We start from the raw sequence: 26,210 nt of genomic DNA on the forward strand, positions 1-26,210 counted from the left end.
CAGTTAAGAACAAATTCTTATTTTCAATGACGGCATAGGAACAGTGGGTTAAATGCCTTGTTCAGGGGCAGAACGAATATAAGAACACACAGACAAAAACATATTGTGCTGATTTGAACTGTGAGGATGAACAGTGCCAGGGCCTACAATTAACACCCACCACCTGCCAAATGCGGGTAGATTTTGGCAATGGTGGGTAAGATCGATGTCTATTTCACCAGCCACATTGGCGGGTGGTCAGGGCTCCACAGTGTGAGTATTTCACTTGCATTTGTGAATAAAATGTAAAGTACTATCACATTTATAGTAAAAATAAATGCAGCAGTAGCTGTTTTTAAAGTGTGAAAGATATGTTTTTTAGAAGCGCTGTGCACAAGCATAAAAGTAGGTCTAATTAACGTAAAATGAAAGTCTACTGAGGTGAGATATTGTCCTTGTATTTCTTGACAATTTACATTGTTTTGTTCACAAGATAGTTTGTTGTTCGATGTTTGAGTTTCAACTGCTAGGGAAGAGAAGATAACGCTTCTACTTGCCGGACTCAATTTCACAGGCACAAACATGACTCAAATCGTGCTACCACGGTAACCACCCGCCCTCAAAGGGGCAGGTGAAACTTTTTGTCTCGTCTGTGATATTTTGGTTAAAATATGTAATTTTTCAATATACCCCATTAGTTACTTCTTACTAGTAATACATGTATTATTTTAGAAACATTACAAAGCATGCTCATCCATTTTTGCATGTTTTGTTGGTGTCATTTTAGCAGCAAAAAAAATGTGTGGCTGGTAGATTTTTAATGCCACAGAAGCTGGTGTACCAAAAAGTACATTTTATGCCCTGAACAGTGCTGTCTGAATGGCCAGGAATCGTTAGTAAAAGTCAGGCTCGGAATGCTGTGCCTGTCCTGATCAAAAGGCTACGTCCAGGTAATTATTTCCTGGAAGTAAGAGTCAAATTAGAGGTCAGAGTTCAAGGCACTTTATTGACCTCAAGCCACTCCTGTCAAAAGGCTGCAGAGGTAGCAGAAACCTCATTTTGGCTGATAATTGGGTTAAGCAGTCCTTTCACCCCATGTAAAAAGCTTCTCTTTCGTTGTTCCCTACTTCTCTGCTCCTACGATGGATGTTTCTAAGAAGAAGAAATCATTATCATGTAAATACAAATCCAAAAATGAGGAGATGTAGCTGGACAGGTCAGCGTCTTCCTGCTTTTCACATCCTTGCGAAAGCTTTGGCAGAGGCAAGGTGAGGGTTTGGGCCCCGGAAGAGGAAGGGAGAGGCGTGGAAATATAATTTTTGTCCAAGGCCATCCCCGCCCGGGACAGCTAGCGACAGGGTGATGTTGACCCTGGAGGTGCAAACCAACCTCCTTGTCGCCACGGAGATGCTGAGTGCCCGGGTCGGGTCATGCTGAGGAGTCTGCCGTCCAGCTGGCATGGGGCCTGGGCTAGCACTGGGGTGCCAAGCCAACTACCCCCCTGCCTGCCCGCCTGCCTGGCTGCTTGGCCCAGACACTAAACCGTCGGCCAGGGAAGGGTGAGGGCAGTGCCAGCTGGGATAGCGCTTTACCACCGAGCCCACTCTCCAAACAAACAACCCAGCGGGCCAGAAGCCACGGGCAACACGGAACTCGTCATTACTGACCAAACTGCATGCCTCGTCTACGCCAGCCCTGCACTTGTCAGGAGCTGTCGAAAGAGCAAGGATATACCAATAATTATCTGCTTCAGAGAGCCTTTATGCAACAAAAAAAATAACAAGATGACCAACTTTTGACCTGGGATTAATATAGAAAACATGACAATAAAAAGAGGTGGATAAGTAATGTGAAAAGCCTTTAAGGACTGATGTCACAAAAACATACAAGAGCAATTGATCCGGGGTTATCCAGACATGGAAAGCCTACTCTGCCTTGTCCTTCAGTTGGCCTCAGAGAGGAAACAGAGATGAAACAGGCCTTCTAGACATCACTACATACTCTACTCTACAAGGCCTTTATGGGAAAATAGACGATTCATGGTGGTTTTTCTTTGATGAGGCCAGAAAATATATTGAACCAAAATGTACTGAACCAAAATATAAAATGCAACATGCAACAATTTCTAACATTTTATTGAGTTACAGTTCATATGAGGAAATCAGTCAATTGAAATAAATTTAACAGGCCCTAATCTATGGATTTCACATAACTGGGAGTACAGATATGCATCGGTTGGTCACAGAACCATAAAAAAAAAAAAGGGGCCACAGTATCTCATCAAATTATATCTGTGCATTCTGTGCATTGCCATTGTCCGTAGCTTATGCCTGCCCATACCATAACCCCACCGCCACAAGGGGGCACTCTGTTCCCAACGTTGACATCAGGAAATCGCTCGCCCACACAACACCATACACGAGGTCTGCGGTTGAGGCCAGTTGGACAAACTGCCAAATTCTCTAAAACGAGGTTGGAGGCAGTTCATGGTAGAGAAATTAACATTAAATTCTCTGGCAACAGCTGTGATGGACATTCCTGCAGTCAGCATGCCAATTGCACGCTCCCTTAAAACTTGAGGTATCTGTGGCATTGTGTTGTGTGACAAAACTGTGCCTTTTATTGTCCCCGGCACAAGGGGCACCTGCTTAATGATCATGCTGTTTAATCTGCTTCTTGATATGCCACACCTGTCAGGTGGATGGATTATCTTGGCAAAGGAGAAATGCTCACTACCAGGGATGTAAACAAATCTGTGCACTAAATTTGAGTGAAATAATATTTTTGTGCATTTGGAAAATGACCGGAATCTTTTACTTCAGCTCATGATACACGCTTCCGACACTTGAGATAATGCATATATATTTTTACTCAGCGTAAATACCAGCCACGGTCTCACTCCCACTTACTTTTAAAAGTTTCAAAAATCAGAACGGTAACTAAAACACGTTTTGCCATAATCCGAACGCTGAGGTCTTGGAATTCTCTTCGCGCCAGTTTGAAACACCAGGATCTTGTTTCTTTGGAGGTGTTTAAAAGGTTGGTTGACTTGCATGTTACTGAGGAATGTGACAGTCATCAGGATTTCATGCGGTGGTGCATGATTGATTTTTATCTCCGTATCTGAATGTAAATCGTAATGAATGTGTGTCGACGTCTATGATGTTTATAGTGTGTCTAAGTTGTTACGTCTGATATTTGTCTTAAACATTGTTCACCCCTGCTGCTGTCTTGGTTGGATCAGGTCTCTCTTGGAAAAATAGATTTTTTATCTCAAGGATTCAAACCTTCTCAAACACCTTCCAGAAGGACAACCATCTTTGCAGCACTCCACCAATCAGGCCTTTATGGTAGAGTGGCCAGACAGAAGCCACTCCTCAGTAAAAAAGGCACATGACAGCCCACTTGGAGTTAGCCAAAGGGCACCAAAAGACTCTCAGACCTTGAAAAACAAGATTCTCTGGTCTGATGAAACCAAGATTGAACTATTTGGCCTGAATGCAAAGCGTCACGTCTGGAGGAAACCTGGCACCATCCCTACGGTGAAGCATGGTGGTGGCAGCATCATGCTGTGGGGATGTTTTTCAGCGGCAGGGACTGGGAGACTAGTCAGGATCAAGGGAAAGATGAATGGAGCAAAGTACAGAGAGATCCTTGATGAAAACCTGTTCCAGAGCACTCAAAACCTCAGACTGGGGTAAAGATTCACCATCCAACATGACAACAACCCTAAGCACTAAGCCAAGACAACGCAGGAGTGGCTTTGGGACAAGTCTCTGAATGTCCTTGAGTGGCCCAGCCAGAGCCCGGACATGAACCCGATCGAACATCTCTGGAGAGACCTGAAAATAGCTGTGTAGTGACACTCCCCATCCAACCTGACAGAGCTTGAGAGGATCTGAAGAGAATAATTGGAGAAACTCCCCAAATATAAGTGTTGATCTCCACTTTCTGGAAGTCAGTGGGATTAGAGTACGATAGCTAAGGAGATGGAGAAAATTCTGCCATTTGATTGCAAATATGCAGACAGAGTCGAAAAGAGAACACACAGAAGGCCATTGCATAAAACACCTGTCTCCAGATTACATCATCAAACCAAGGGCAAACATGGCACCGTGACAGAGGGAGAAGCGTCCATCCATGTATACAGGTAAGAGAGTCAAGCTAGCTACATTTTCAGATATTACACGTTTCTAATTTTGTCAGAAAGTTGTTTTCATTTAAAGTTAAAGTGCATTGTTCGCTAGCTAGCTAATGTTAGCTGGCTTGCTAGCAAGTTAACGTTACGCGTATAATCTGTGTAGTAATATTATTTGTATCTCAGAGCCATTTGCATTGCTCGTTATAGCCTAATGTTAGCTAGCTAACATTGAACCTGGTTGGTTAGTTACCTGTAGATTCCTGCGGGGTAGTAATGTTTTGAGTTGGGATTATGGTTCATGGTAGCTGGTAAATTCTCTCTGGCTATCTACTCCAATTTCAGAGCAATCTCGTCTGAGTGTGCCAAAGCGCAGAATAAATAATGAATTTACGAAACGCTCAACACCCGTTGAATATGGCCGGTGTCATTAACGTTGGCAAAAAAGCATAATTAAATTGTTTCCAGCAGCAAAGTTGCAGTCACTAACGCTCTGGATAACATAAAAACAGCCTAAACGGCTCTGCTGGGGCGAGTAAAACGGTCAGTGAAATGTTCTCTCATTTGTGTCTGGAAGTAGCTAGCAAGCTAGCCAACATTAGCCAGTTAGCTTGGGTGCTTGACTGCTGTTAGGTCAGAACGCTCGGATCAACACTACTGCTCGGCCAGAGCATCCAGTTTGCGCTCTGAACGCTCCAAGAGCAAAGCGCTCTGAATTTACGAACAGACAATCTGACAACGCTCTGAGTTTAAGAACGCCCAGAGCACACTCTGGCACTCCAGATAAAATTAACAAACACACCCGTAGTATAAGCCAGCCTTTAGTCTTGAAATCTTTGGTTGTTTAGTACATAGCCTCAGATGTGAATACTTAAAGAGATGGGTGGGGCTAAATCTTAAGAGGGTGTGAACAATGCTGAATGTGTGTAGACAAAGAACAGCTCTGCAGTAGGTACCAAACATTTATGATCCATTTTCTCAAAATTGAGGTGGCAAGTTTATTAACTTTCAAAGCATAATATTACATTTTCTAGCTCTGAGTCTCTACTTTTATCCAATGTGAAAAACACAATTTCAAATTTTGCTACATAAGACGAATCGAGCCGGTCGGTCATATATTGGCTTAGATATGATGGTAGGGAGATTTGAATTTATAACATCGATCTTCAATCAATCCCTACTACAATCCCGCCGACTGGCCCCGCTATAATATTACATTTTTGGCGAAACATTCCATTTCCACAACGTATCCAGGCGAAATGCAGATAAACAAACAAAAAGAAGCTGTGTCACAAACTGCTGGAGGTGGAGATATTTTTAAAAAACGAGTGCGCGAGCAGCATAATTAATATCTACAAACTCATCTCCTCTTTTCTCAAGCACACAACATATTTCTCAGCGGTCATGCTCAAGTCATTTGTGGAGCATCAGAATTGCCAATGATGAAGGTAATTCCGAGGAGAGGCCGCTGTGTGTTCTCTCTGTTCTTGGCCTGTACTCATAACGTCTCAGAGTAGAAGTGCTCATCTAGGATCAGGTCCCTGTCTTATTCATTATGATTTAAACTGCAAAACTGATCCTATAATCAGCATTCCTACTGTGAGACGCTGTGAATATCGGCCATGTTTGCACAGCACTGAAGTATGGGAAAAACTCCCAGCAGGTCAAACAAACACCATTCACCAAGTTGCATTCCATTTATTATTATTGTAAGGAGTTCACATTAACAAAATAAATCTCCCTTGTGAAAGACAATAAATAAGTGAACATATTTTGCGTCGTATTTAAAGTCATAAGCCACAGCACGCTGAAGAAAATAATTGTATGACTTATCACATAGGTGAAATAGGTGAAGCTAACTGATCAATAAGTAACCAAACGCTTAATTCTAACACTTTTGTTGCAGATTTCAAGCACTTCGCCCTCTATGTGTGTGTTTAACTTAATGGGGAACATGATCCAATGCTGTCATGTACCTAATGGATAACTCACTTCAATATGGATTGAATACTGGACCTCTCTCCACTTCACACAAGACAGAGAACATATGACATATTAAGAACACAAAAAGGACCTCAGGATTCCAACAAACTTTTGATCAGATTTGCTGGAGACAAAGTCAAAACTAAGTATTTTACCAAGACTTGAAAGTAAGCAACAAAGAGTTGCCCCATCCCCTACATATCACACATTTCAAGACTATTTTACTGCAAAACATCCCACATTAACAAGCAAAGTGACACTGAACGCTCTCTCAAGTCATTTATTAAATTAAAGACCAAAAATTGGAGCAATAAGAGAAAGAAAGAAAAGAAGGATGGCGAAAAGAAAATAGAACAAAGACAAAAATCTTCTGCCTTGTGTGAGGGAGAAAGACCGACAGAGAGAGAGAGAGATGTGTTAAAATAAAACGAAAGGACAAGTGGCAGCTGTGTGCCTTTATCTCGGAGAGGCTGAGTGAATTGAGTCACCAGCGGTGCGCACACACACACAGACTCACACGCCTGGCTTGACACTTCCATTTGGTCTATTCTCTCACACACACACACACACACACACACACACACACACACACACACACACACACACACACACACACACACACACACACACACAAAACGCTCGATGAAGATGAACCAATTAGAACATACCAGTTTTATCGGGGCGCTTCAATTAGAAGTGTGTGATTGTAGAGGCCTGCTCCACCTTCCCCCATCACATTTCACTGCAACTGACACTAAACGCTCCTCTTATGGTCCCACAAACAAAGCTCCATGCACGGAAAAGAGCATGAGCTCAAAGACCACATAAATACACACACACACACACACACACGTTTGTGGGCTGAAGGGGTGTAAAAGAACACAGGATTGCCCAACAGCTGTTCTCCACAGATGTGGCGTCCAGCGAATATCATGTCATGAACCCTGTCCAGCCTGGACATCAGTCACTTCCTGAAGGGTCATTGACCACGCTGATGTGGGTCAAAGAAGCCAAGACACTTTGCTCTGATTTACTGAGGAGGACCCGAGTGAGGCCTACAGTGGATGATTTCTACAAGCAAGAGGTTTGGTCCAATGGCTAACATACAATACAGATAAAGGAAAATGTAATCCTAAGGCCGGGATTCAATTAATTACAGATAGGGCCATACAAATGTTCTGAACTGTTTAACGGACTTGAGGTGAGGCATAGTTCTGCTCTTTTTTCATAATTGACATGCTGAAATAGTCTACTAAAGTAATCAGACCTATTCTTACTATATTTAATTGCTTCAGCTTATATTCAGCATTTAACACGTATCCCACTAAGTAACCATACAAATATTTTTAGACAGCTGAAGCAAGCACACAAAATCTCTTCAGGTAATGTACAGGTAACTGCCAAAAAGAAGGAAACACTTGAGTAAATGAGGTATATAAAGTCAATTAAAAGCAGGTTCCTGAGTTAATTAACATTTACAATTAACATCCCATCATACTTAGGGTCATGTATAAAAATGTCCAGTTGCGCATAATTCTTTGGCTACAATGGCTAGAAGAGGTCTCAGAGACTTTGAAAGAGGGGTCTCAAAGGAGTATAGGGGGTTTAAGGTCGTGTGTGTCTCAGTCACCAGATCTCAACCCAATTGAACACTTATGGGAGATTCTGGACAAAGTTATCCACCACCATCAACAAAACACCAAATTATGGAATTTCTCGTGGAAGAAATTGTCACATCCCTCCAACAGAGTTCCAGACACTTGTAAATCTCTTCTGGCAGCTTGTGGTGGCCCAACACCCTATTAACATACTTTATGGTGGTGTTTCCTTTATTTTAGAAGTTACCTATACTTTTTCTAGTTTGGTCATATTTATCTTCCCTTAGAAGTGTTTACTTTAAATGATGACTAACATCTATTGAGGTGCAATGTCCTATACATTTTATGACAAAATCAACTTAAAGTATCTACAAAACAAGTTTCGAAGTGACATAATCCAAAAGGAAGGCTACAGCTAACATTGTTTTTTACCGTTAAAAATAAATAAATAAAATATTGTATGGCCTGCTAGTGGATTACCAGATCACCCAGATCAGAAGTGTAGTAGATTTGTACAGCAGTTATACACTTGATAGAAACATCACAAAAAAACGAATCACACCAACCCCCAGCCTTATTAGACTAACGTAATCTTTTTGCTGTGGTGTCAAATAGAATAAATATCTATAAAAATAAGTGTTTTTTCCCTCAAAGTACTCGTGGAACTCTTGTCTTGTGCCAACCTTTTTTTAAAATAAAGTACCTTTATTCTGCAAGTACTTTTGCATATGCCCAGAATTTTACTTGATGAAATGGTGCTGCCAGCAATAGATTAAATATACAGACAGAATATACACAATCTACATACAGTATATACAATATGGATACAGTAAACAGACAAATCCCTACAAAAATAGTCAAATCAAATCTAATTTTATTGGTCACATACACATGTTAAGCAGATGTTATTGCGGGTGTAGCGAAATGCTTGTGTTTCTAGCTCCAACAGTGCAGCGATATCTAACAATTCACAACAATACACACAAATCTAAAAGTAAAATAATGGAATTAAGAAATACATAAATATTTGGTGGCATTGACTAAAATACAGTATATACACATATGAAATGAGTAAAGCAGTATGTAAACATTATTAAAGTGACTAGTGTTCCATTATTAAAGTGACCAGTGATTCCATGTCTATGTATATAGGGCAGCAGCCTCTAAGGTGCAAGGTTGAGTAACTGAGTGGTAGCCGGCTAGTGAAGGCAACACTGGCTAACACCCGGAATAGCAATACGAGTCTTCTGTCTGTCTGTTTTTCAGACCTCAATTGTCCCCAATACGCCATCAATGTGGTAATCATAAAATATCTCAAGGTTGGAAGCTTTTCATAAACGAGGGACTGAAACCTTTGAGAAGGGGCATGATCGAAGCCCCTCTCAACTCCCCACAGCCAACAAACCTCAGGCTTGATGGGAGTGATGGTACAACCTCTTGAAAATGTGGTCCGGTTTTTATTTTTTTCTCCCATTGTGATAAAGGGAATCTTTTATGCTATCTGCAACACGAAAGTGTCAACAGCTCACAACGAGCGAGCCTGTATTGTGTTCTCCATAACCACCCTCGAAACTCCAAGATGGGGGTATGCTAGGATGGGTTATGAGAGGGAGGCAGAGACAGACAGACAAGACAGGGAGATGTGATTGAAAGAATAGAAGAGAAGGAGTATAAAGGGAAAAAAATGAATTTCAGAATTCGTAAATATTTCACGCGTTTACACCCAGCCAAACAGAGATCAGAGATGCAACAACAACAGCAAAGCTTCAGCTTAAACATCCAACTAGATGCCAAAAAAAACAGTCTACGGTGATGTTTCTTCATGTGTTTTCTCAGTGCAATTGTCCAAACACTACATAAGGATCCCCTCAAAGACATGATAGACATTTACACTAGTTTTCCATAATCTGATAAGTACCAGGCACACAGCAAACATATATTCTATTTGTCTATTCATTTGACTGAAAGCTCTACAAGTAAATGCAGTAAATCTGAACCATCAAACACACAACGCCTTATTCCCATTAAGAGGGCACTAGAACATTGAAAGACAGAGAGTAGTGGTGATCCCATGCATTATTAAATTCCACAGCAAAGGGCAGAATATTTGAAGATCTTAAACGTTCACTGAGAATCTGGTGTGTACGAAGAGTAAAAATGAGGAAAGTGACAGGGCTGAAGAACATATCTGAGCTCCTGTACCAACTCATTCTGTAGGTCAAGTATTGATCCCCTTTTTCAGTCACAACAAACCAATGTGTCCGCTGACAGTAAGAAGGGTCGATGAGAGACTGATAGAGCGAAAGGAAGGTAGGTATTTTGCTACAGCAGATCCATCCTGGAAACCATTGACAGGCGAAAAACAGCCCAGGACAGAACAGCTTGGCATGGCACAGGCGATGGCATGTCTCGGCATGTGCTGCCCAAGCCATCATATTCAAGTGGGCTAGAGTCTGTATGGTGCTAAAACATGGTGACAAACCAGGCCTCTCTCTTCTTCCACATGCATACCAGTGTCCAGGAATGCAGAAGTATCCTGCAATCTCTGAGGCAGGAGCGCAGAGCCCAGACGTACACGCACTCACAATGGCATGCTGGGAGGGACGACAGCCAGGGGAGGAACAGTGTGATAGGTTCTAATTGCTTCAAAATGTCCAGAAGAAGGCCCCCTATTATCTATTTAAATCTGTTGATAATGGGAGGCTAGAAGAGAGGAGGAAGGGAGGAGGGGGACGGCGACCCAGGCAGAGGGAGAGGAGCTACTCCGTGCCGCCGTCGCCTCATTATTTTCGTCCTGACGGACACCCGCGCTCAACCCCTGGATGAATGGGCCGCGCTGAATAAGTTATCACGAGCTACACAAAGGGAGAATGGGCTCCACAAACAACACTGCACCACGAGAAGCGTGTGTCTCTCTCCTTCTCACTCTCTCTTTCTCCTGATGAAAGAGCACCAGCCACATTCTGTGGACTCACCTGTAATTTCAGCAAACACAGTAGGTGAAAAAAAAGAGGAGGAACGAAAAGGAAAAAGAGAAATGAAAGACAGGAAGTACAGGCATCGGTGTCTGCACAGATATCCACAGAACATTCCCTCCTTTACGGTTCATCTGTTTTGTCTTTTGCAAACTAGTGCTTCTTTCATTTCTCCAGAATGCAGGGACCTCCTTTGGACACTATTCTAAGACGGTTGAAGAGTGCGTTGTTTTGTACTTTGTAAGACAAGGCTTCGAATAACATCACTGCATCAGTCTGTTTTTATGTTTATTTTGTCTTCTTTTCGTTGTTTTGGCTGTTTTGTGTTTTGTCTGGGTCTGGAGAAGCATATGGAGTCACCTTCATGCTTTGTTCTTCTACAGTGAGGGGAATCAAGGCTTTCCCCAACGGCTACTCTCAAGAGTTAGGTAATCAAACCAGCATTCAGACCAGTTCCACCTAACTGTCACCAGTACACGTCAACTGCCACCAAGCTCCCCTTGCCATCACTCAAAAGTAGAGGCAAAACTTTTGGATGGGAGACTGGTGTCTCTCTTGTCTGACGGGGGAATCAGAGGGTGCCGCAGCCGACAGGTGCTCAACGGCTGATCAAACGAGGCAGATACCCTTGGAGTGACACCTGGAATCACTTCAATGGGGGAATGCCAGAACGGCCTGGGGAGGGAGGGGGTACTTCAACCGGGATGCAAACAGAAAGGTCGAACAAGCAGTCACCTCAATGTCGTACGGGGTTGACCTCACGGTGTTGGGAAAGGTATGAGAGTAAAAATCCCCGTTGCAGAGTAGAAAACTAGTTGATTGATTGGCAGCTATGGCAGTATTCTCCACTGGTTTAAGTGACATGTTGACAGTATTCTGTTTATCGTCTTTAAAATGTTACATTGCCATCTGGAATTGAAATCGGTTCGAAGTACTGCAATAAGGCTGCAAACTACGGCAACTTCCAGGTAACTTCCATGACCATCCAAAAGTAGGATACGGTTGATAGAATACTATCCCATGTTAGCACTGTAGTAAGTGAAATATCCTAACAAAACATTGAAAGAAAACAAGCAGTATCTGAATCCACCATTAAAGTCTATAGGCTTTGCAAATATGCAGGCAACTGACAAAATAAAGGAAACAGCAACCTAAAGTTTCTTAATAGGACGTTGGGACACCAGCTTCAATGCACCTTCCCATAGATTTATACAAGTGATTGGAACTCTATTGAAGGGATGAGATACCATTCTCCCAGAAGAAATCCCATCATTTAGAGGGTTGTTGGTAGAAAACACTGTCTCAGGCACCGCTCAACAATCTCCCAAGTGTTCAACTGGGTTGAGATCTGGTGACTGAGACGGCCGTGGCATATGGTTTACATCGTATCCATGCTCATCAAAACATTCAGTGACCACGTGCGCCCTGTAGATAGGGGCCTTGTCATCTTATGGGGGCATAGCCATGGTAGCCAGAATAATGGCCTGTCATAAATGTCTGTACATTACCCTAAGCATGATGGGATGACTACATGGAACTCTATTCCACATCAAGTAACTCATGCAAGCAGTAAAATTAGATTTAAAAACAACACCTTACGGAACAGCGGCGACTGTGAAGCAGCACAAACATGGGCACAGACACATGCATTCACCACACACACACACACACACACACACACACACACACACACTTTACACATGGATTTTGTACTGTATATATGTGGTAGTGGTGGAGTAGGGGCCCAAGGGCACACAGTCTGAATGTATTGTAATGTTTTTAAAATGGTATAAAACGGCCTTAATTTTGCTGGTCCCCATTAGCTTCCTTGGCAGCAGCTACTGGGGATACATAATAAATACAAATGTTATTTGCTTACTTAACTCCGGAACAACACCTGTGTGGAATCACCTGCTTTTTTACTTTGCATCCCTCATTTCCTCAAGTGTTTCCATTATATCGGCTGTCATTGTGCTTCAGATAACGATGGAGAGAAGAGAAGGCCAGGGCTACTCAGTTAAGTCTCTTCCCTCAATATACAAATGCACTGGTTATAGAAAACAACAGCCCATCTTTGCCCTTGTCAACAACCACCATTCTCTGCAGCCCGGGCTCGTCTGTGTCTCTCTCCTTTCTCCAAAAGCGCCCCATCAGCACTCACTAACAGGAGTGGTGGAGGAAGAGCGAATAAGAGCAAGAAAGACTGAATGAACAGTCTTTCTCGACATAGACTGAAAGTACTGTAAAATAATAAAATAGTGGCCTTCAGCAGCGTTTCCCCTATATTTATTTAGCAGTGGCGGCCACTCCCAAAGATAAGTTTTTCGGGAAGGTAAAACTTTTTCAGTGTAAACTTAAATGACTAAAACCAGATATAATAAATAATACCTGTTTAAAAAACATAACAGAGCTATATTTTAATTTAAATAAGATGATCTTTGAGAACTAACAATCATCAAAATAAAAAACTAGACCGTCAGGGAGAACACTTTTTTCAATGTTTGAGTCACTCAGAGAGCATAAGCTATGACACAATCTGTGGAATTGCAGGGAATCATCTTTAAGACAATGTTTTTTGCTTGACACTAGATGGGAGTTCCTCGCAGTCTGCCATTGCTTCCATAGCTACACAATCAACGTATTTATGTGGATTGGTGATGAAGCCTGTCTAATTTAGATAAAGATCCCCAATCCACAGAGGCCTGCTCATAAAGCCTTTCAGCATTGTACACATGGCACTAAGCTCCAACGCACTGTCCCTACAGTACGGCTGTATGCCCTACTGAACGCTCATGTACAACAAACACACTAACAAAAGCCAGCTGCCTTCGCCAGAGATGGGCAAAAGACGCAGCCAGCTACAACGCATTCGTTTGCCAGAGAAATAGTAGAGGAAAACATGAGAAGTTCACAGAGGGAACAGATAGGGCGACCCAGAGGGAAGGAAAGCAAACGCCAAAGTGTTATCAGCCAGGCTGAATAAATTGCGAGACGAGAGGTAACGGAGTACTAATGTAGTACATGGAATTATCCGCCGCAACAAAGAGAAACAGATCAAAGAGAGGCATCCGTTGGGATCGGTCCACTACTCTTGGGATAGGCAATAAGAGCAAGGCTATGGCTATTCCAGACTCTCTGGTTCGCATAAATGAAAAACAGGGACCTTTTATCAAACACGTTGCTTCAAAACAACTAAACATGAACAGACCTAGACTTTGGTTGATTTTTGACCAAAGGTCACCATGTGGATGAGACTTTCGAAAGGGCAGGCTCCTAAAAGAATGATGGCTAAAACAAAGCTCAAGTGATTCGGATAGTGAGAGTTGTAAAGAGGTGAACATCACACCATCAGAAGCAGAGTGGACAGGTGAGGTTCAATGGCAGACCCCACTCTTCATTCCTAGAGCCTGTGTGTGGTGGCTCAGAACCATAAACTGTAGCTTTGGGAAGACCAAGCTCTCATTTCGCCAAAGGCGTTGACACAGAGATACTAGTGGAGTCTTCCTCTGGTAGCTATTATGGCACACAGGTGGGTGAAAACTCAATAGCAGGTTTGACCTTCGCACAGCAGAAAATTAAATAGACTGAGTGAGAGTACAAGCAAGTCTGTGGGATTTTAATGTGTGTGTGTGTGGTGTGTATATCTATATATATATATATACACTATACACGCAGTATGTGTGTATGAGTACGCGCGAGTGGGAGAAGCTGCCTTGCCCCCTCTGCCACTGCTCCACCCAAGCTGCTCTCCAACTCCCCTGACTACAGCATCCTAACAAGACTTTTCCTTACGCTCCTCCTCGAAAAAGGCAAAACAAATAAATAAAAGGACAGGGGGGAAAAAAGGACTGAAATGGAGGAAGGAGGAGAGAAAAAACACTGACAAGTATAATTTGTTCCATCTTTCAGCTTTAATTAAAAATAATATGGAATCTTTTTGTTCGACTTCACAACAAGACTTCAATAGGGCCCCCAAGACTCCCTACCACTTGCCTCCCAACACAGCCCACTGGTGGAGCTGAATTCCATTAATTACATGACCCACATATCACATAGTTAATATTCCAGCGCTGGGAAAAAGAAACTCTGCCAATACCGATGGAAAGGGCCTAAACTTGGAGGTGTTCTGGACTTCAGAGCCCTCCCTACTCCCAACGCTTTTCTGGTGCGGCGCCCTTTGGATCTCCTTCTCTCCTGACATTGTTTGCGAATGTCGCCTTAATGGGACTGGGAAACGTACGAACGAATGCAGCCACACTCTTTTCCAGTGAATCAAAAGGAAGTGAATAGCAGCTTTCCTGAAGGGAGAAGGTGTGGCGCTGAGAATAGTAAGTCAGGTTTCTTTAACCATCAATATGTAATAAAACAAATTGTTCAAACATACATTCTATAAATTCATGGGATATAGAGAATGGTCATATGCACATAAGGTTACCAATGTCAGGATGCATGTTAGCTAGTGATGCACCGATATGATATTTTTGGCCATTACCAATATCCGATATTTTCCTTGCCAAAAAACCTGATACCGATACCGATATTAAACACTTTTGCAGCCTTTTAAGCATTCTAGTACAGTTAAATAGTTAACACACACACACAGAGACGCAGCAGTCTAAGGTACTGCATCTCAGTGCAAGAGCTGTCACTACAGTCTCTGGTTTGAATCCAGGCTGTATCACATCCGGCCATGATTGGGAGTCCCATAGGGTGGTGCAAAATTGGCCCAGCGTCATCCGGGCTGTCATTGTAAATAAGAATTTGTTCTTAACTGACTTGCCTAGTTAAATAAACTTTACACATGCACACGCACACACGCACAAAAAAGTTATTTTGTTGGCATTTATGCATGTCCCCATAACCAGTATAACATCATCAAAACCTATTTATTTCACTTACTTGCTGTGCTGTTTCGTTGTTCATTTGTTCAGTCGTTTCATTCTCAACCAGGATTTCTATGGAACGCCGTTTGGATCTTTGCGTGTCAAGAAAAATACACGTCAAATAACACTATTTGATAGTTAGCTAGCTAACTATATAGCTAGGTGTCCTCATCTAAAATAACCCTAATTTATAAGACAGTTCTTATTCGATTAATGGTGGTCGGACCCATCTATGTGAAGCTAGCCACAATAAGGATTAGTCCCAATAGTGGACTTTGCAGCCTTTGTATTCATTTGCATCACTGTCAATGGCATATTTTAATTTTGAAGGAAAAACACAAATTCCACTATTGTGCCTAATCCTTATGGTGGCTAGCTTCACAACACATAACCCGGTCCGGTTGAGCCTCACTAACCAGATGAAGCTAGCTGGCTGCTGATAGCTTTGGGTAACAGGGTTAAGTAGCTGGCTAGCTATTTATTTTCATGAACTGAAGTTCAATTTCAATAGGCGGACAACAAGTGGCAACCTAGTGAATACTTACTCACAACGATCCCTAAATCATTGCTAAGAATAATGAAAATGACTGCAGTTTCTGCTGGTCATTGTTTTCAGGCTGGTTGTATTGGTGCTAGCTAGGTACAAAGCTAAAGCTAGCTACCACAGAAGTTCAAACGCGTTATTGTAAACGCATTGTTCGTGGCCGGTGTTTGCTTGTTTGCATACTTTTTTTGTACAGCTTTGACAGTGCTACTGTATCCTTTTTGACACTTAAAGACCCAAACGGTGTTCCATAGTATATATGTTCGAGAAGCTAATAGCAGTGACGCACTTGGAAGTGTGTACCGGTGCTCGACCAGTCGGTGAAAGCCAACATCACCCACAACAGAGAACGGATGATTGTCAAGGGCAATGAATTCCATTATCTTGGCTTTAATGGATTTCACCTTTGAGTTGTCTCGCTGAAATGTTCTTACACTTTCTAATGGCTGCTCGACTTGTTAACTGCTCGATCCACACAGCAGACAATATGGGCTAGGTTAGGAATGCTGTGTTGCACGTGTAGCGTAAAATTGTACGTGCCGTTATTACGTCATGTATCTACGTTATATAGGTATGCACGGTAGCTTTGACATTGGTTTTTAACATCGGCGTTAAACTAGACATCGGGCCGATACTGATGTTGGCATTTTAGCTAATTTCGGCCAATTCCGATATATTCACTGATATATTGTGCATCCCTCATGTTAGCCTTAGTGAAGTGGTTAGCAAAACGCAGCACTGGCAGAACAGTTTGCAGTTTATAAACCCTGGCTCAAGTGAGCGAGTGCAGGTTGAGGGGTACCAGCATACACTGAGTGGACAAAACATTAGGAACATTCTCTTTCCATGACAGACTGACCAGGTGAATGCTATGATCCCTTATTGATGTCACTTGTTAAATCCACTTCAATTAGTGTAGATTAAGGGGATGAAACAGGTTAAAGAAAGACTTAAGCCTGGAGACAATTGAGACATGGATTGTGTATGTGTTGCATTCAGAGGGTGAATGGGCAAGACAAAATATTTAAGTGCCTTTGAACACGGTATGGTAGTAGGTGCCAGGCGCACCAGTTTGAGTGTATCAAGAACTGCAATGTTGCTGCTCAATAGTTTCCCGTGTGTATCAAAAATAGTCCACCACCCAAAAGACATCCAGCCAACTTGACAACTGCCGGAAGCATTGGAGTCAAAATGGGCCAGCATCCCTGTGGAACGCTTTTGACGCCTTGTGGAGACCATGCCCCGAGGAATTGAGGCTGTTCTGAGGGCAAAAGGTGTGTGTTTGTGGGGGAAGGGGCTGCAACTCAATATTAGGAAGGTGTTTCGAATGTTTGGTATATTCAGTGTAGTATAGAATACAGCAAGCAACGCGTTTGGCCAAGCTGGAGCAAGTTAGCGAAAGGCACGCTGCATTTGCACATCGTCAGTCATTGGTTTGTTCTGTGGAGCTGAAGGGAGTTGGCATGCTGGGACTAGAGTCCTAGGACCAGGCAAAGGGGCTGATCTCTTAATCAATGTCCAGAGCGACCAGAGCCCTCCTCTGAAGTCTGTGGCCCTTGCCTGCCTGTTGCTGCTGTCAGCCCTGCTACCACCATGAATATGGAGTCCTTCTGCGGTCGGGGAATGCTTATGTTTTCTGTCTGATATCTCGGCCCCATTCCCATTTCAAAGGGAGGTCTACCCAGGGGTTAGACTTTTTGATCTGACTGGCGACTGACTCGACCACCTGCATGCACGATCAGCCGCTAGTGAAAAGACCAACCCTCTCCTACCCACACCCCACCCCCTTGGCCTCACACTGCCCCCCACCCACCCCCACCTTCCAGGAACCCTCCAGAACTCCAGTGGTCATAACTGGGTCATAACTGGGTCTGGAGCTGCATCTTAACACTCCGGTTGCTCTGCTCTGCTGTGTGCAGTGGCTGGGAGGAGATGCTGGGCATGATTGCAGTAGCAGCAGGAGACGCCTCCGTTCCCGCCACAGAAAGTCCACCTCTGTTGGGCAAAGTCATGGGAGACATTTTGTGTCCATAGTGTGAGGGCTGTAATGTCAGGGCACCATGGTACTGAGGTAACTGAGGAGAGAGCTGGAGCCTGTGGCTCCTCTAATCAGGCATTGCTTCCCCCACCAGCCCACCTTACACCCCTCACAGGACAGTGGTACCACCAATAAAGACTTCAAATCACACAGAGACACCACTTCCCACTGCACGTCTTACTGTCAGCATTACTGACAGTAAGCTTGCACATTATGTCAGTTATATTAGCATGGTTTCCATTGGACAACATATAATTGAGATAATAGGCAGTGTGCAATTTCCTCTTAATGAATTGATGTGATGCAGCAGGTTGAGAAAATAATGAATTGATATTATTGATTGATATGGGTTGATGACTCAATCACGTATTTACTATTCCTGAACACCTCTTAATGCAACATTTGCAGATCCCCTTACAGCTCGTCATTGGAAAGAACAGCAGCACATTATCACAAGTGGCCGTTAATAAAGGGAAATGTTATAATTGTGCATTATCAATTTCATACCGCTTCACTCCCGATGAGTATCAATTGAGATGATTACTTTTGAATAATATTATGATTTCCTTTAACAGACATTAGCATGAAGAGTTAATGAGATCACCATGACCATGACAATACAATTAAAAACCCTCAGGACTTCAGATGATTAGATTAATAATGTAATAGTGTGAAGAGGAAGAAGCCCTCCACCAGCCGACACTAGGCTAAGTAATAGAGGGCCTACGGCATGGCAGGCCTTGTAATGCTGTAGAGGAGTAGCGTCGGACAGTGTTGATTCAACTCCAGTCTTGGGGACCTACTATAGCAGCAGGGTTTCAGGCACTGATCGACTAATGAGTGGCTCCCCACTCCTCAGGGTCAACAAGGAAAAAAACAGAAGGCGAAGTGACAAGACCAATTGCGTCTTAATTCCAGTGTTATTTTTCCTCCCTCTTTCTTTTTCTCACCTTTAAAACAAAAATATCCAACCACTTGCAGTCTTGACAGAACTGTGTTATACCTATTGCATTCAGAGTATTAAATATTCAATACAAGGGTCGGTCACCCTCTAACAGTTCAGGTGAAGAGAATTGCTGTACTGGAAAAAATGAAAAAAGTTGAAAAGGGGAGTAGCAAATGAGTACCATAAGGCAATTTATTAAGCACAACTGAAGTTGCAGAGCATAGTGTAGTGGTAGAGGTTCACCTACTGGCCTCGTTTACATAACACTAGAACTCTTTCACAGACTCCTGGTAAAAGCTTAGAACACAAAAAGCAGCCTAAGCAGAAAGTCACCAACCCCCCCAAACAGCACAACAATTTCCATGTTAACGAATAAAAGGTATCAAATGTGTGAAATCTAATGAAACGACTGAGGAAATATCAAAACTACACCACGAGGCACCTTTGATTGTCCCATTTTCTGGTTATAAATGACTTATAGAGATGAAAATAGTCAACAAAATCGTACAACCAAACACTATTTTATTCAAACGCATAAAAAAAAAAATGCTTTAAAAAAATGTGTGGTATTTGCTAAAAGACAAACGCGAAGCCCCATGAAGCAGAAAGCAAGGCATCGGTTGGGAAGAGGCTAGAGGCCACCGCGCTTTAGAATGGCCCTCATAAATCCTGATTTGAGTCGGGACTAACCAGAGAAACCTGAGGCGCGGCGTGCCTGAGCCACACTAGGCAGGCGCTACCGCTCTAAAATTCTACGTTTGATTAAGTCTTCCCATTAGGTGACAGCTGAACTTTAATATGAATATGATAATATTGAAATAAGTGTGTGTTATTTACTTTAGCGCTCGGGTGGTGGCGGCAGGGGGATGAGGGAAGGCGGGAGAGGACAAGGGAGGGGGAGCTGGATGATGAATGATTTCTGGACAGCTCTGGGTGACACCAGGCGAGCCTAGGCCTCCTCTAATCAGACTTGACAAAATGGAGACATATGCAGAAATATTGGTTACAGTCGGCATCACAGCCCTGCCTGGGCTCCTGCTGCCACGCTGCCCCGCCTGCCCCTGATTGTCTACAGGCACTGAAGCATCTATTTCAATTGGCACTTCCTTCCTAGCCCCAGGATTTTACATTTAGCTGGTGTCATTTACATATTACTCTTAATCAAAAACCATACTGGGCAATAAAAAAAAGAAACAAAACCGTGGCGTCACGGTTCAGGGGAAAGCACAGAGGCACTTTATGAAATGGTGATGTGACAAGACATTAATCTGTGTGTGTATGAGTGAGTGGGGGGGGAGAGAGAGAGAGAGAGAGAGAGAGAGAGAGAGAGAGAGAGAGAGAGAGAGAGAGAGAGGAGAGAGCGAAAGGAGAGAGCGAAAGGAGAGAGCGAGAGAAAGAAAGAAAGAAAGAAAGAAAGAAAAGAAAGGAGAAGGAGAGAGAGGGAGAGAGAGAGTGAGAGAGAGAGAGAGAGAGAAAGGAGAGAGCGAAAGGAGAGAGCGAAAGGAGAGAGCGAGAGAAAGAAAGAAAGAAAGGAAAAGAAAGGAGAAGGAGAGAGAGAGAGAGAGAGAGAGAGAGAGAGAGATATGTCTATGAGTGGTGGTGTGTTTGTGAAAATTGCCGGAAAATTGTTAAAATTGGAGTGTACAGCTTGTGTTTTTCTTGTTCGTCTAAACACATCAAGTACTGGTTGTTGGACAGCTTTCATCTTATTCTGCATTATATTGATGGACTAAAGCTAAGTTTACAACAGAAAACAGTACTCTGCATTACAATCAGTGGTGGTCAGTGCTGTTTAAGATTAGGGAGGCCGATAATTCTTTTAATGAGCATGGGCTTACTTCTATTACAGCATAATGGATGACTGTCATTCATATTACATTCAACTAGTTCAATGTAACAGCAATAGGTTTAGGCTACTACATGACACTCAAATTTTCCCTATACCCATCATGAGGTTGCTACAGCCTTAGCCTATGAATGAAAGTTTACAACGTAGGTGCACAGGTCGAGAGACAAATTTGAGTAATCAAGGTGACAGACACACTCAATACCGCCTTGCACACTCATTTGCATCTAGTTGATCTAGGGTATAATCATTAGTCCAAAGAGTTGCAAACTAAAGTTTCTACTGGAGAAATTCAAGTAGGTTTATCCCCGTTTCGTTCCGTTTGCTTCTATTTAAGAAACGTTTCTGGAATCGGCGGAATGAATACACTGCTGATCTCCCGCACACGCAGTTCACTTTCATAGTAGCTACATTCAAACAGCATCATAAATTTGCTTGTTGTATACAGTAATTTCTTCTCACATCTACATGCTCTCCTTCTCTCACCTTCTCCCTTTGCTTGTGGACTTCAGTGTGCAACACAATAGCTGTCTGTGACGAGGAAAAAAAACCTTCCCAAGCCAAACCTTCATACCATAACCACTACACAAGGCCTACATCGTTGTCACCATATTAGCTATAGTCATAACCAACATAATTACTAGAACTAACGTGTTAGTAAACCAGCTACAAATCACACAACAGCAAGCAGTTTAGCAGTTACACCGGCTGGCACTGATGGAAATACATTTATAGAACCGAAAGCTTACCTGGAAGAGTGACTTGAAAGAGTTACACTTTTGGATACCCTAAGCTAGCTAGCTAACATAAATAGCATTCCTGCATGTTTGAACATATTTTTTTGTAGGCTAAATTAGCTAGCTGCATTAGATAGCTAAGTGAGTGAAAGTGAAAAGAAATACAACAAAGTCTCTCTCTCTCTCTGCTGTCCAACTATTGTCTTTCGAGTCTTTCGAACTACTCATCACATTTTATGCAGTGTAGTGCTAGGTAACTGGAGCTTATGCTTTCAGTACTAGATTCAATTTCTGACAACATGTCAGTTCATGCTGCAGGAGCTCTGATAGGTTGGAGGGATGTCCTCACGGAAGTCGTGAAAATCTATGGAAGGGGATGAGAACCATGAGCCTTCTAGGTTTTGTGTTGAAGTAAATGTACCCAGAGGATGGAAGCTAGCTGTCCTCCGGCTACACCATGGTGCTGCCACAGAGTGCTGTTGAGGCTACTGTAGACCTTCCTTGCAAAACATATTTTTTTCCACTGAGTAGGACGGTCCTCCCCTTCCCCCACCGATTACAACGTATGGGGCATAATGCATGTTCAAAAGACAACGGTCTCAAAACACAAAATTATCCCACTCACAAAGGATTATGAAGAACAGCACAGTATACTATATGGGATAAATAAGATGTTGTGGGTTTGAGTGTGCATGAGTGAGGGTTTATGTATGTGCTCATAACACATGTATTTACCATCTGTGTATACTGTATGACTGCCGTTCTAGGCCTTTCTACAGTGTATTTGTGCTTAAATGAGTGGATGTAAATGTGGTTGATGACACAGTTGAAGACATCTACAGAGACGTGCAGTAGAATCATGGTCCCTACCTGCCTCTTACCTTCTCAGCATGCCGGTTAGGATGCGGGAGCTCTTGCCCAGGTTGGCGTCTGTCTCTCTCAGCTAGAAGCAGGGGGAGGAGAAAGGAAAGGTGTAACACATATAGACATATACAGTCCATATACACTCACATCTAGAACTGGGTCGGGCCCCTCTTTTCCTCCAGAACAGCCTGAATTCTTCAGGGCATGGATTCTAAAAGGGATGTTGGTTAATGCTGACATCAAGCAGTTTCTGCAGATTGGACGCCGGTACACTACTGCCACCAGCCTGCACTGTTCACACCAGGCAGGATGCGTCCATGGACTAATGCAGCTTACACCAAATCCTGACTCTGCCATCAGCACGATGCAACAGGAACCAGGATTCATCAGACCAGGCAATGTTTTTCCACTCCTCAATTGCCTAGTGTTGATGGCGTGTCCACTGGAATCGCTTCTTCTTGTTTCTAGCTGATAAGAGGACTTGCAGCGCGATCTGCTTCACAAATAGAACTGACTTCTATTTTAGCCCTTGGCAACGCTTGCGCGCCCGGGCAGTGTGGGTGCAATAATTTAATAATATAGATTTCTACATTTATTTTGCAACGCTCACGCACGCAACATGAGAGGTGTAGTCAGGGTATAAGAAAGAATATAAGAGATTAAAGGAATGATCCACACCAAATATATATATATATTTTTCTCAATAGTCCACTGTTGATACAGTCCCAAAATGATTTGCTTGGCAGCAGTCAAGTTCAGGATAGAAGACTTCAAAAAGCTAATTGTAACTTGTCACATCATGATGATGCAAAATGTGGCTAGTTGCTTTCTGAAAGCCCTATGCTGACGTGCAAAACTGGGCTAAAATTCAGACAGAGAAAAATATTCTGGAAAGAGACGAACAAAGCAAATGAGAGAAGGCCTGTAGAATGACTTTGTGCTGCGACTACATCTGTGTGTGGAGTAAAATGCTGACACCGTGACGCATGAGAAGCCACAAAATTCTAGCTGTAGTCACATTTGTGATGGGGGGGCCTTCGCTGTGTAAGAGACTATTCAGAGACAGGGGGGGGGGCTTCTCTGACCTTCCCTCTCTCCATCTCTCTTCCCCTGCAACCTTTGACTTTGCCTTTCCCAAAAACCCCAAATATCACCAGCTCTTTATCTATTTAACTCTTACTATGTTCCACACTTTGACCCTTCACCCTGACATTTATTTACCCTTTTGCCTCTGTTGTCTTCATATTTTCTTTTCACACTTTCTCACTCCTTCCTTCCCTCTCGCTCATCTCAATCTCCTTATCTCTTTCCCTCTCTCCATGTGAGGGTTGTTCTGGCAGGCTGTGTTGACGAACGTGATGGATGGCAAGCTGAGCTGTCTCAGATGTGGTTTTGGTAGCTGGCACTAACACCAGCCATACAGCCGCCTGAGGTCTCTCTCAAACCCCATGGATGGATCGCTCCCCAGACACTTCCAACTTTCGCCCAAAATACACACACATTCATTCATATTCTCTCTCTCATATATCAAAAGGGCCCATTTATAAGATATAGCCTGAGATTGATGAGGCAATAAGGCAAACAATCTATTCTAATTAAGTATTTAAGGAATTAATTTACTGTGAGGATTGGTGACAGTGCTCAATGATTGACGTTAAGTGTCTGCTGTCGACTTCCACTTACACCAGAAACAAAAAAACACAACAAAACCTTTGACACCTGATTTGACTAAGGGAAAGCCATGCTGAGTGCATGTGTGTGATTAGTGAGTGAGTGAGACTATTGTGTGTGTGCCACTCACTGTGAATGCAAGTGTGTCTGGATATTTATGTTTAAACAATGCCTCCCCCAAACCCATTAATCTTTTGTCTTTTCCAACCAAGGACGACGTTTACCGACGCTTCTATCCTGTGTCTTCACATCTTGTCTTTCTTCTCTTTCCCCCGCTCCCCATACTGCTTTTCGACCCACAAAATGTCTTTAAAAGGAAGAGGGGGGCTTGTGAGGGTTCATGGGGGAAAAAAACGAGAGAGAGAGAAAAAGAGACTATTCTCTTTAGACGGCAGGCAGACCTTTTGAAAAGAAATGTTGGATTTCCTTTGAAATCGCCTGCGAGGCCCACTGCCATTTTGTGATCTTTTAGCATTCTCCGTGGATGGGCCGTCAGAGCGGGGCCCCTCACCGTGCTGGAGCTCTGTCTACTCTACCTGTCTGTCTAGGGGAGGAAGGGTGGAGGTGAGGAAGATTACATAGGGAGGGACAGATAGACAGAAAGATGGTGAGTGTGGGAGATGGTGGGGGAGACAGAGGGCCACAGTCTAATGCTCTAAAATTGAGAGTGATAGGAAGAGAATAGAAGTGATAGAGAGCAATATACTGAACAAAAACATAAACGTAAAGTGTTGGTCCCATGTTTCAACAGCTGAAATAAAAGATCCCAGAAATGTTCCACGCGCACACGTTTGTTTGTTCACCTGCGGGACCAGCCACCCGGACAGCTGATGAAACTCTGGGTTTGCACAAATGAATAATTTCTGCACAAACTGTCAGAAACCGTCTCAGGGATTCTCATCTGCGTGCTCGTCGTCCTCACCAGGGTCTTGATCTGACTGGAGTTCGGCAGCGAAACCAACTTCAGTGGGCAAATACTCATCTTTGACGGCCACTGGGATGCTGGAGAAGTGTCCTCTATACGGATGAATCCCATTATCAACTGTACCGGGCAGATGGCAGACCGTGTGTATGGCGGTGTGTGGACGAGTGGTTTGCTGATGTCAACGTTGTGAACAGAGTGCCCCATGGTGGCGGTGAGGTTATGGTATGGGCAGGCATAAGCTGCCCATACCATTTTATCGCTGGCAATTTGAATGCACAGAGATACCGGGACGAGATCCTGAGGCCCATTACCGCGCCATTCATCTGCCGCCATCATCACCTCATGTTTCAGCATGATAATGCAGGGCCCCATGTCGCAAGGATCTGTACACAATTCCTGGAAGCGGAGATTTTCCCTGCTCTTCCATGGCCTGCATACCAGACCTGTCACCCATTGAGCATGTGTGGGATGCTCTGGATTGACTTGTACGACAGCGTGTTCCAGTTCCCGCCAATATCCAGCAACTTCACACAGCCATTAAAGAGGAGTGGGACAACATCCCACAGGCCACGATCAACTCTACGCAAAGGAGATGTGTCGTGCTGAACGAGGCAAATGCTGGTCCCACTAGATACTGACTGGTTTTCTGACGAACACCCCTACTTAAAAAAAAAGGTATCTATATTCTCAGTCATGGGAGGTCCCAATTTATTTATTTAAATTGACTGATTTCCGTATATATAAACTGTCACTAAGTAAAATCTTGAAATTGTTTCATGTTGCATATATATTTTTGTTCAGTGTAGAAAGAGAGGTAAAGAGAGTCACAAGGCCTAATACTCAGTCAGTGTGTGTGTGTCCGTTCGTGCATGTGTGTGCACCCGTGTGTGTTTGCTTAGACAGTCTTACATCACACATGACATCATTGCATGGGACTCACAATGCTTTCATGAGTACAGCACTGGATGTTGACCATGTCCCTAACCAACTACACTGCCCTGTTGTCCTCAGCACTTTGTTCTGGCCTTCAATCTCACTGTTCTTCAAGCACGGGCCTTTACACGCTCATTAGAGGCTAACGGT

At 43.2% G+C, this 26,210-nt stretch overlaps 1 protein-coding gene across 2 annotated transcripts in view; it reads right to left on the reverse strand.

Annotated features, from left to right (window-relative positions):
• The window catches only part of LOC135505064 (vesicle transport through interaction with t-SNAREs homolog 1A-like), a 180,568-nt gene that overhangs the window by 51,339 nt on the left and 103,019 nt on the right, over positions 1 to 26,210 (reverse strand). The window contains exon 7 of one of the 2 annotated variants that reach the window (XM_064924125.1): positions 22,549 to 22,610. In XM_064924125.1, the coding sequence (XP_064780197.1) occupies positions 22,549 to 22,610 (62 nt within the window). Of the gene's footprint in view, positions 1 to 22,537; positions 22,611 to 26,210 lie in introns of both variants that reach the window. The other variant, XM_064924126.1, reaches the window with a different exon arrangement.

This window comes from Oncorhynchus masou, chromosome 18 (assembly GCF_036934945.1).
Source record: "Oncorhynchus masou masou isolate Uvic2021 chromosome 18, UVic_Omas_1.1, whole genome shotgun sequence".
Lineage (NCBI taxonomy): Eukaryota > Metazoa > Chordata > Actinopteri > Salmoniformes > Salmonidae > Oncorhynchus > Oncorhynchus masou.